General features: G+C 35.3%; 2 protein-coding genes across 4 annotated transcripts; one reads left to right on the plus strand and one right to left on the minus strand.

The window, feature by feature from the left end:
• Window positions 1-4,833: 4,833 nt before the first annotated feature.
• On the minus strand, window positions 4,834-5,565 carry LOC125499083 (uncharacterized). Of its 3 annotated transcripts, none has more exons than XM_057396016.1 (2): window positions 5,469-5,565; window positions 4,834-5,078 (listed from the first exon to the last, which is right to left on the minus strand). In XM_057396016.1, the coding sequence occupies exons 1-2, from the start codon at window positions 5,536-5,538 to the stop codon at window positions 4,849-4,851; spliced, it is 300 nt and encodes a 99-aa protein (XP_057251999.1). In that variant the 5' UTR covers window positions 5,539-5,565; the 3' UTR covers window positions 4,834-4,848. The 3 variants fall into 3 exon arrangements, with proteins under 3 accessions (XP_057251999.1, XP_057251998.1, XP_057251997.1); XM_057396015.1 differs by having other exon boundaries at window positions 5,466-5,565; XM_057396014.1 differs by lacking the exon at window positions 5,469-5,565 and adding an exon at window positions 5,170-5,267.
• A 2,284-nt stretch (window positions 5,566-7,849) lies between these two features.
• On the plus strand, window positions 7,850-11,937 carry LOC104897978 (uncharacterized). The gene is made up of 7 exons (XM_010684959.4): window positions 7,850-8,181; window positions 9,016-9,165; window positions 9,513-9,725; window positions 10,146-10,267; window positions 10,418-10,581; window positions 11,207-11,361; window positions 11,579-11,937. Exons 1-7 carry the CDS (start codon window positions 7,909-7,911, stop codon window positions 11,675-11,677), a joined length of 1,176 nt encoding a protein of 391 aa, XP_010683261.2. The 5' UTR covers window positions 7,850-7,908; the 3' UTR covers window positions 11,678-11,937.
• The last annotated feature ends 31 nt before the right edge of the window (window positions 11,938-11,968 follow it).

Raw genomic sequence — 11,968 nt, forward strand, 5'->3', positions numbered from 1 at the left:
AGGGGGGGTATTGGAGATTAGTATTGTAAATATTACATCAGCATATAGTTAGTTAGAGGTTAGTTAGAGGTTGTTATATTGCTCAACAACCTATTGTATAAATAAAACCTCTCTCTATTATTCATGTAATAATTCATTACATACAATACAAAAAGTTCTAGATTCTCTCTCTCTCTACATTCTCTTTCTCTGGAATAATGAAGTAAGCTTCACAAAATAACATACAAGTGGCTCTTATCACATCACCAACATTATCTTTCATTACTCCAGCAAGACCCACCTTCATTCCCATCCTCGAAAACAGCCGCATTTGTATTTATCTAGCTTGTATCTTCCTGGTGAAGGGACCTCCAACATATGAAGTAACTCTCGTTCCTTACCTAACTAAAGATATGCTCATGGTTTTATACAAGATAGAAAGGGGGATAGAATTAGGAAAATAACAACTCACATAACCTGTATATGGATTTTACTCATCAGAAAACTACAGTCAAATATCGGAAAAAGTTTTTAAATAATGTGCAACAAACAATAACGTAACAAATATAATTTTATATAAAATTTTATAAATAAAGGTAGTTTCTCGAAAAAAAAAAGTGTAAATAACTCGTTATGGGAGTTAAGTATACTTTAGGGCCCTAAAGTATGGGTATAGTTGCAGTTTACTCACTAAACTTGCAAAAGTTGCTAGTCACTCACCCATACAAGTATTCCGGTGGTATTGACGGTACAAATATGTATTCCGGTTAACTCACTAAACTTTCTAAATAATTTGCACATGAAACGAGGCGCTGTTATCAAGGAAGTAATTGATGATTTATTTTGCCGCCGCCTTTTCTAATCTCTTTTACCAAGGTGAGTGTACTTCCTAAGCTTGCCTTACATTTCAATGGAGTCTCTGATGAACTAAAAAAACCCACAAAACTTTCATCTTCTTCTTCCAAAATTCTCTCTTATTTTTTCTTAATCTCTGAAAATGGCAAACAACGACGGTACCTGAAATCTCCTATACTCTTGTTTGGCTATTTTTTTTTTTAAGTAATTGTGCTTAAATTTGATTTTTTTTTTTTATGTAATTGGGTAATGTGTCGAATTATCTGTTTATTTGTTTTTAATTTAAATATAGTACTGTTGATTATGTTAATGTTGTTGATATCATGTTTTTTGTGAGTTTCTAATTTTTACTAGTTTTTTGGTATGGTTTGGGGTTCAATGCATGTCATATGAAACATGTTTTCAAATGATTTTGTTTAAATATGTGAAGATGTTGTTGATATACCTTTTTGTGGTTCTCAATTTTAGTTGGTTAGGCTTGGATTTCAAATTCCATTGTTGATGATGGTTTTGTTGAAGCATTTTTTTGGGTCTAGCTTCCCTTAGCTGTTATTAATTATGTTAATGAAGTAGCTATCTGATGATGATGATGTATAAAAGTCTTGATTGAATTTTGGTATCTGTAGGTCTTATTTAGTATCCTTCTCATAGCATTTTGTTTACTATGACAAAGAGTGAAGTTCATTTTGGGCTCTTTGTCACTACTGTGACAAGAATTGATGTGTTAGGTTTGATAATCAACACACATTTTGTTATCTATGTAATGTGTTGATCATGTTGACTATAATGTAAGTTTCTTATGAATGTGAATGAAAGTATGACTTGTTTAACATCTCTTTGATTATGCTTTGTTAAGTATAACTTATGTGTGTGTTATGCAACTAATATGTTGATGATTTGCACTTTACTTGACTTATTTGAGTTATTTATGTTGTCAATGTCATTCTTTATTTGTACAAGAATGGAATTGAACCCCTGTATAATTGTTCATCATGGGGGATCATGGGAAATGGAGAATGAACTGGTTTATATTGGTGGTGCTGTGAAGATGTTTCAGGATTTATGTAATTATGTCACTTTGTCTGATGTGAAGAATATGATCAGTAGCTTGGGTTACAACAATATTGTCAAGCTTCACTACTTAGATCCTAGGAAAGAACTCAGCAATGGGGTTAGGTTTTTGGGATATGAGAGTAACTTGTTTGATCCCTTTCTTGCACTTTTGTTAAAGCACAAGGTCATACATGTTTACACAGAGCATGATGACACCTTGATTACAAACCCTGCTGTAAACCTAGAGTCAGACCATGTTGTTAACTTAGACTCATACCATGATGTTAACCTAAACCTAAAGACAACCACCTCTTTTCTGCATCTACTTAATTCTGTTCAGATTCCCACTGTTATTGATCTTGAGGGAGGTACAGTTGCTGAGTTAGACATTGATTATGACCCCTCAGGTACTGATGAGGATGATGTTGAAGTGGTAATTGCTAGGGATAGGGTAAGAGAGGATTGCTTGACACAAAAGTCATTTGAGGAGGAGTTAGAGATGTTGAGGAGATTAGCTGATGGCAAGGGGAAAGAACTTCAATTTTGTAATGATTTTGAAGGTGATAGTGACTTAGACAACCCTAGTGAATCAGATGATGAGGATTGTGGCTTTTTAACAGCACCTGATGAATCATCCCAAATCCTAAAAAAGGACAGGTTGTTAGAAGGTGGTCACTATAATAGGGAGTCAACATTTTATGTTGGTCAGGTATTTGAGAATGCAAAAACTTTTAGGAAGGCTATTGTGAACTATGCTATTGATATTGGAAGGGGCATTCCATTTCATAGGAATGACAAAGACAGAGTTGGTGCACATTGTGTCAATAAGGACAAAGGTTGTCCATGGAAAATATGGGCATCATGGGATAAAGGTAAGAAAAATTTCATTGTCAAAACTTTGGTTGCTGGTCACACATGTGGGAGATCTTCCAAATTGAGGAAGATGACATCAACTTGGCTTGCTTCTAAGTACCAAACCAAGTTCAAAGTAAATCCCTACATGAAGTTGGATGAAATAATGGAGACTGTTTGGCAGGAATGGGGCATTAGGATAAGCAAATTCATGGCTTTCAGAGCTAGAAGAAAAGGCCAAGCATTAATTGTGGGTGAGTACAAAGAACAGTATGCCTTACTGCCTAGGTATGCTGCTGAGATTCTAAGAAGTAACCCAAACAACACAGTCACGATCCTTATGAATGACAATGTATTTCAAAGGGTTTACATATGCTTTGAGGCTTTGAGGAAGGGATTCTTGGCTGGTTGTAGACCCTTCATTTCATTGGATGGTTGTTTTCTTAAAGGCCCTTTTGGTGGTCAATTGTTAGTGGCAGTTGGTAGGGATGGGAACAATCAAATGTTCCCAATAGCATGGTATGTGGTTGAAGTTGAGAGCACCAGCAGTTGGTCATGGTTTTTGACCTTATTAGCATCTGATTTGGGGACAAGTGAGGGAGCTGGTTATACAATCATGTCTGACCAGCAAAAAGGTTTATTGCATGCTGTTAGTGAAGTTTTCCCACAAGCAGAATCAAGGGTGTGTGCAAGGCATGTGTATTGCAATTTCAGGACTGTCTTTAGAGGTGGTTTGGAGTATAGAAAGCAGTTCTGGATCATAGCAAAGTCAACAACTGAAAATGACTTCAAAGCACAAATTGAGGTTATGAGAGGGCTTTCAAATGCAGCTGATGATGATCTATTGACTACGAACTACCAGAAATGGTGCAAGGCTTTCTACACACCAATGGCATGTTGTGACAGTGTAGATAACAACATGTCAGAGGTGTTCAACGCATACATTCTTAAAAGTAGACACAAACCTACTATCACAATGCTAGAAGATATTAGAGAAGGTTTGATGGAAAGATTGCACAAAAAAAGGGATGAGATTGGAACAAAAGAGTTGGAGTTGTGCCCTAGGATACAAAAAAAAGTTGAGAGAAACAAAGTGTTTGCTAGGGGATGGAATGCATTTTGGGATGGAGGTTTCTGTTATGGGGTGAGAGATGGTGCTACTCAAACAAAATATGTAGTTAACCTAATAGAGAAAACTTGCAGCTGCAACGCTTGGCAAATAAGTGGGGTACCCTGCAAGCATGCAGTGGTGGCTATTTGGCATAAAGTGGATGAGCCTGAACAATATGCTAGTGACTACTTCAGAATAGGCACATACATGAAAGCCTATGACTATTTGTTGGAGCCCTTAAATGGACCTGAAGAGTGGCCAGAATCAGTTGGAGTTGTCATTGCTCCCCAACTGAAGAAAATTCAGAACAGAAGAAAGACAAAGAGAAGACTCCAAGTTGGAGAAGTTTCCAAATCAGGGAAGTTGAAGAAAACTGGCACAACCATGACTTGCAGTGCTTGTGGTATTGCAGGCCATAACAAAAGAAAATGCAAGAATGTCCCGACTGAGTACAATGACAACAACTGCCACAACAATTCTAACCCTTGCCACAGTCAACGAACAAATGAACTACCTATGCATCATAGGGGAATGGGTGTCTATACATACCCAAATGGATATCAAGCAGTTGCAACTGTAAGTTTATTTTGTTTTTTTAACTAAAAAGTGTGATTCACAACACTGATATGCACTCAGTAACTGAAGTTGAATTGACTAAGTGTGTTGCTCTTGATTTTTGGCAGGATAAAACAATAGCAGTCCAACCAAGGACACAACCAAGAGTCAACGCAACTGCAGTTTATTCAGACTTCGAAGGAGAGCAAACAGTGTACTCAATTAACCAGGCATACAAATGGTCTCAATCTGAAAGTGGTTCACAACTTAGCCAAACAATCACCACTCAAGGTCTACAAGATCTAGCAAGAGCTAAGAGGATGCAACAAATGGAAAAGAGAAAGTAAGTTCATTGCATTACTTGATAATAGTTCATGATTACATAGGATGATTACTTGCATTACTTGAATCAAAAGTTAGACTACATAGCATGATTATTTAAATTAATGAATCAAAAGATAGACTATTGCAACAACAAGTACAACCACAACAATAGCACAACCCCTGCCACTATATCCTTTGTTGCTACCTTCTGGCTTCTTCATCTTCATCATAACAACCTCAGCTTCCTTCTTCCTGTATAGCTGGTTTGCTTGTTCAAGGTTTTTTCTCAATTGCAGAACTTCATCTCTTAGCCCTTTGCTGTCATCCATCAAGTTCCTTGACATGTTACCTACAATTTAAGACAAATTATTATTAGAAACAGCAAAAATTAGCAAGCACAATATCACTTACAACATACTGATTTCATTTGCAGGTGATACCTCTACTAGGAAATGCTGCTTCAAATGGACAAATCTGAAATGAATGCAATTTTTTGGTTTTTTTTGGATTAATCTGACTTTGGTTTAGCATATGCTTCAATGTTGTTGCTATTTATAGTGGCTTTTTTGACCCTTTTTTACCGTTACAAACATATGCTTCATGTTCTAATCTTTGTAATTTATCAGTTACATTAAGTAAGGCCCTAAACTTTTGCTTGCTTCTATAATATCTGCTGTCAGACAGCAACTGCTAATAAATGCATTTGCTTCAAAGTTTAGTGAGTTAATCGGAATACCACCGGAATACTTGCATAAGTGAGTGACTTGCAACTTTTGCAAGTTTAGTGAGTAAACTGCAATTACACCCATACTTTAGGGCCCTAAAGTATACTTAACTCCTCGTTATGGATATAAAAAAAATCATTTTATTTACTCTAAATCGTTGTGAGTTCTGACTGATAATTGCTTTTGTAAGTTTGTGTCCCTTCCCAGATTCCCTAAATGAGAGAATCAAAGAAAGCAACTTGGCCTTGCTTGTTGTGCGAACTTTTTTGGGCTTATATGATGTCTGTCATTGACAGTACCTATTAACTTGGAAAAGTCGAGGTTTCGAAATGGAGTTATTGCCTTATTGGAGTACCCACTCGCCATTTGAGAACGTATTTGCCTATATTCGATATGGGCCAATATCACTTATATCATTTACTTACTATAATTGGATGTAGTCTAGATATGATTTAATAACACAATCGTTAGACATTTATAAACATCTAAAATTATAAAACGGAGGGAGTACGTCATTGTTACACGGTTTTCAAGACGTCTTTTAATCTTTAAGGGGAAGTTTGGTTCATATCGGGGGTGTTTGGTTAAAAAAAAAGGTACGAGGTATGGGTTTAGAATGAGTAAAACCTACATCTAATGTTTCTTTGCAAACTTTTTAATTTCTAAACCCATACCTCAAACCCAATGGGGGGTTTAAAAACCCAATGGGGGGTTGGTCGGTTGGCTATAACTCATACCAAACCTTCTTATATAAAAATAAAAGGAAAAAATTCATTCCAAAATAAATCCAAACACATGGAATCCAGTATCAAGTTCCAATCCATACCACCCCCGATTTCATTCCTTATTCCAAACCTATACCATTTCGTGAACCAAACGCCTCTACAGTGGTATAGGTTTGGAATCAAGAATGAAACTAAGGTGGTATAGGTAGGGTGTATATCGGTCCAGGACCGGACCGGATGGACCGTAATCTGTCTTTTTCTTGGACTGGGACCGAAATTTTTTCGATCAAGACCGGTCAGACAGGAATTTATATTTTTTTTTAAAAAAAACTTCTTATTTTATTTAAATATATTTGTAAATTAGATATATTAAAAATTAATATTTTTAATAACAGCAATCCTAAAGTAATTAATAGTAGGTTTTTAAATTTCTAACTTTCTACCTTTTAAAACTTTTTTTTAACATATAAATTTTTTGTTTACTAAAATAATAGAAATTTCGGTCCAACCGATCAGGAAACCCAGAATCGGGAATTTTTGTGGACCGAGGACTGGACCAGAATCTCCGATCCGGTCTAAATTCCGATCCGGCACGATTTGTGCATACCCCTAGGTATATGTTTGGAATTTGATACGTAATACCATGTATTTGATTTTATTTGGGAATTAAATTTTTTCTTTTATTTGATAACTACAGGTATTGGTATGAGTACTCATTAGTCATTAGGGATAGCAATGGGTCATGGACCCGACCCAGACCCACTAGGACCCGACCCATTTATAAGGGTCTGGGTCTAGAAATTTTAGACCCAATGGGTCCGGGTCGGGTCTGGATCCGGGTCCAGTATGCTAGACTAGACCCGCCCCGCGGACCTATTTACATATTAGAAATATTTTTTTTACTTAAACTCTAAAATTTTTTGAGTTGTGACTTTGTGAACTCGTTAGTGTTGTAACTCCTCTAAGACACGTAACTTTATAAGTTATAACATGTTAATATTTTATGAGTTGATTCTTAAAAATTTTAATTACATATATTCATAAATGTGATGAAAACTTAAAACTAAGAAGGACCCATTTAGGACCATAGACCCGCCAGACCCGATGGATCTGGGTCTAGGTCTGAAAAATCTAGACCCAGCGAATTTGGGGTGGGTCTGGGTCTGTGAAAAATAAACGGGTATGGGTCTGGGTCCAGGTGGACCCGCCCCATTGCCATCCCTAGTACTCATACCCACCTCCATCCTTGGATTTTTAAACCTCATACCTTATAAATTTCAATTATGGATTAACAAACAATAAGTATATATGAGATCTGCTCATTCTAAACCCATACATCATACCATAATCAAACATTTTAAAATTATGGATCACTTCGTGTCAATTATTGGCTAAAATTGATTGATTTTGCTTTAGGGTATGCTCTCGATTTTGGGTATCGACTGATCCAAGTCACTTTGTGACTGATCCAAGAAAAATGTACAATAAACTTTATAAACAATTTTTAGTATACATTATTACGCAATTGACCTTTTGTTTATCTTCGCTTGTGGATACTTATTATTATTTGAGCACTATACTTGAGAATTGAGATAGAAACGCCAACGCCATTAGAAGTTGGAACACGTAATAACTAATACACTTGTCAAAGCTTTAAATGTTTCCTACCTAGTATGACTGTATGATAGTATGATTCTCCCAAAATATTAAAAATAATACAATTTGTAAGATGCAAATGTTTAGATCACTTTCCAACACCATGATGTCTTCTTCCATTGTGAAGCACGCTGTTCATGCATCATCTTCAACTATTCCATTCTTTCAATATTCTCTCTCCTCCCCTGTTCTTTCTCTTCAACCAAATTCCAAAAACTCCATTTTCTTCAAAAGAAATAATCTTTCTTGTCATCCTATTTTAATGACTAATGAACGAAGCTTTTCTGTAATTAATGCCTTATTATCAGATTCACAAAATGGGTCTTATTCATCTCCTTCTTTTCAGGTACTTCTTTGCACTCAAAAAAAAAAAAAGAACTGTTTTTTGCTTTCTCTTAATTGTTCATTTTTAATGATTAATAAGAAATCTGTAACTTTGATGTGGGTAATTGATTATTGTTAGATTTTCTATCTGTTGCAAGGAAAAACTTGATTTTTTTGATTGTTGGAATCTAACTTTGAAGGTTTTTTGAGGTTTAAAGGTTTTATGTGCTTTATTAGTTTAGGATTTTAATTTTATTGTGTTCTGTTCATGATTCAAGTCCTAAATATAAGAATGTTTATGGGTTTTCTTGTATCTTATAATTAAAGAAACATTTATAAGATTCCCACTTAATTAATTAGAGTATCAATTATACTACTAATTTTTACATCTTTTGTGTATGAGGATGATCAACATATTGTACTTACTGCATGAGGTTGATGTATTAACATGTTTTGCTGGAAAATTTCCTATGATTCATTTTTATGCTTCCACTTTCCCTTGTGAATGATCAAATTTTACTATTGTCAATTAATATAAAAAGATATGGTGACAGTAACAAAAACTAAGAATTAAGGGCCTGTTCGGTATTAATGTGGCTTTCTATTTTTTGGTTTTTTTGATTTTCAAAGTTTTATGATATATATATATACTATAATGAATAAAAAATTAGTCAAACTTATTAAGAACATGATGATTTTGAAAACTGACAACTAAAAAGTGAAAACCACTTTTTCTAGTTTCCTGTTCAAACTAAAAACAAAAAATGATAACGAACGGGCCCTAACTATGTTGATAGTGTTTATATGATTTTGGGTTTATACAACCATGTTAATTTGGGTATTTGTATATGCATAGGGATCAGAATCATTCTTCAGAAGTGTGTTGCAAAATATGGAGACTGTTTATTTGAATAGGAACCCAACTGCAAAAAAGGTCTTGGAGCTTGTTCATTCAGCTGGAAATGATAGAATTTGTTATGATCATATGGCCTTTCGCACATTTGGGGTATGGATATTCTAAGAACTTCAAAGGTGACATTTTATTCAGTTTATTAGGGAAAGGGTTCTGTTTTCTTCAATTATTGGTTAAATTAAGTACAAGTACTACATAAATACCAATAACCAGATTATGGGATTTGTTGTTGTACATTGGGTTGATAATTACTATGTTACTCGGACTCTTCATCTTACCTAAGGTACTCATGTCGGACCCTTGACACTCTGACATTGATATGGACATGAACCCATATCTGAGATGAGTAGCTGTCCAAGTAATATAGGATAACAATTAAGAAACAAAATGTGAAACCAAAAATCTTGATTGTGGAACTCATTCTGATACTGATATTGCAGGTTAACGGTCATGGCATTGATTCGATGGCTGAGATCTTTCTTGATTTTGGCTACACTCAGAAGGATGAACTGAGATTTCCAGCAAAGAAACTGAAAGCATACTGGTTCTCCCCTCCTGATGTGTCCTCTGAAGAAGGGAGTGGCATTTATGGACCTTTGCCAAGGGTGTTTATTTCCGAGCTTCTTGTAGACCAAATGAGTTCTGAAGCTCAGGTACACACTCTAATCTATGTGTGTCTTTGGCGAAAATATAAGCTAACTTGATTGGAAATCCTACTATAGAAAACTAGCTCCAAAGTTTCATAATTTAGTTGTAATCTCTGTGTATTCTTTTCCTGTTAATCTTTGCACAAATAATGTTCTCCTTCCTCACTGCACACTTGGGAATAGGGAGGGTTCTACATGTTTTTGTATGCGAAACCTATAAATCTTTGGTACCAAGAATATTGCTTGCCATGGTTCAATTCGCTCTAAAAGTGTTATGGAGGAATTTGTTTTGATGTAGGAGTATGATAGAACATTTATCTTATCTCAATAACTTTGAAGTCCTATTTTGTGATATTGTATTTCCCTCAGATGAATATATCTTGGTTAAGATATTATTCTTAAAGTTTTTTTCATTTGCAACCACAGGAAATAATTAAAAAGTACACTGGACTATCAGGAAATGGGAAAAACTATGCTGCTCTTGCCAGTGCACAGGGGTCATTAACGTGGGAGAAACCCTCGCATTCTGAATTTCAACGTTTAGCTAGGTAAATTCATCAGTGTGTCTCTGCTTAATGTCAACTTTTATACTATACTTCCTAAATATCCGTATTAAATCAACTAGTTTGCATCTTGAACCATATTCTGTGGTTTATTCTCTCTGTGAAATTTATGTAGCATGGATTTGAAATATACAGGGAAAGTGAATATGCTGCATGGACACTTGTCAATGGATATGCCTTGAATCATGTCACAATTTCTATTCACCGGCTGAACTCTCACTTGAACAATATCAACCGGCTTAATCAGTTCATTGAGGACAACGGATTCAAGTTGAACTCTGAAGGAGGAACTCTAAAAGGTTAGCTTTTTTGGATCATTCGTCACTTAAATCAAAATAGAACTGTATCATTGATTTATTTAGGTTTCTTTTGCCATTTTGTTTCTTGCTTTGTTAAAGTCAAATTGTAACTTTAAAGAGGAATGGAGGAAAAATAAGATGCCAATTTTCTCAATTATGGAGGACACTCCCCATTAGATAAAGTTTGCACTTTGCAGCCTCTTCTTTTTTCAAATAGCCTGAATCAGTCACAACGCTACATACGAGTTGATATACTATGATATGACAGTTAGAACTATGTTACTTAAATAAGGATGAAGGTGAGGCTGTCAAATTGAGAACTAGCCATATCCATTTTCAGGTTATTGTCCATATTGTAATTGCATGTGGAGCCGTAACAAAATCATGCATGTAAACCTTAGCCTGTTTTCATGGCAAGGCATAAAGATTATGCCGTGTATATACTCTATCGACTCTTGATTTTACATGACTATACTTTCTCTTATCTAATACTAGTCAAAATTTGTGAATTTAGACCGAAAAAGTGCAACTGCGTAAATTAATGTGGGACAGAAAGAGTCGTAAACTTTAGATCACTGTTTTTTCAACAATGCAAATCTGAGAATTTTTTTAATTCCTGCAACAGTTAGTCCAGATGGTTTTCTGCAGCAAAGTTCAACAGTAGCAGATTCAATGCCTTTCCAGTTCTCTGATGGTACAACAGAATTTGTCCCATGCTCTTACATAGAGTTTGCTGAAAGGCTTGTGCTTCCTCAATACAAAGATTTCCCTGATGAAGAGGTATGTCTCATCCTTCCATACCATATAGAAGTATAGCTTAGTCTCTAAAGTCATGGGGGAGCAGTACCCATGCCCTGGAATTGAATCATGTTTACGTTATTTTCCTTGTGACCCGTATACACTAAAAAAAGGCAGTGATATACGGCATAGAGCCATAGTGACTATTATAGTTCATATTTTGATTGGCTTGGTTTAATTGTTGAATGAATTCTCATAGGTTAAGGAGTTCCATCGACGAGATGGGTTCGAGGTTGGGAATGCTGATAAGATATTTGAGAGCACATCCATGGAACAGTTGACGCGAAAAGCTACGTAGAAAAACATGTTTCCGGTCACATTTATGTAAATAGCCTCAGCTGAGAAGCCAAAATTGTGTTGATAGAACATCCTATAATAAACATGAAGTGAGATAAGTTCAATATCCACCATTTCCTTTGTGATGGTAAATTTCCTTAGATTAGAGGAAAAGGATTGAAAAGTGTGGCAAGTGCTTCACAATCTATATATGATCCCATTTGGCTTATGGAATGGCAAAAAGAACAGTGGTCTATTGAATGAATAATGTTTAATTTGACATTGTCACAATTTGATCAACAGTGGAAGTGAG

The sequence above is a fragment of the Beta vulgaris genome, chromosome 6, assembly GCF_026745355.1.
Source record: "Beta vulgaris subsp. vulgaris cultivar EL10 chromosome 6, EL10.2, whole genome shotgun sequence".
In the NCBI taxonomy this organism is placed as follows: domain Eukaryota; kingdom Viridiplantae; phylum Streptophyta; class Magnoliopsida; order Caryophyllales; family Amaranthaceae; genus Beta; species Beta vulgaris.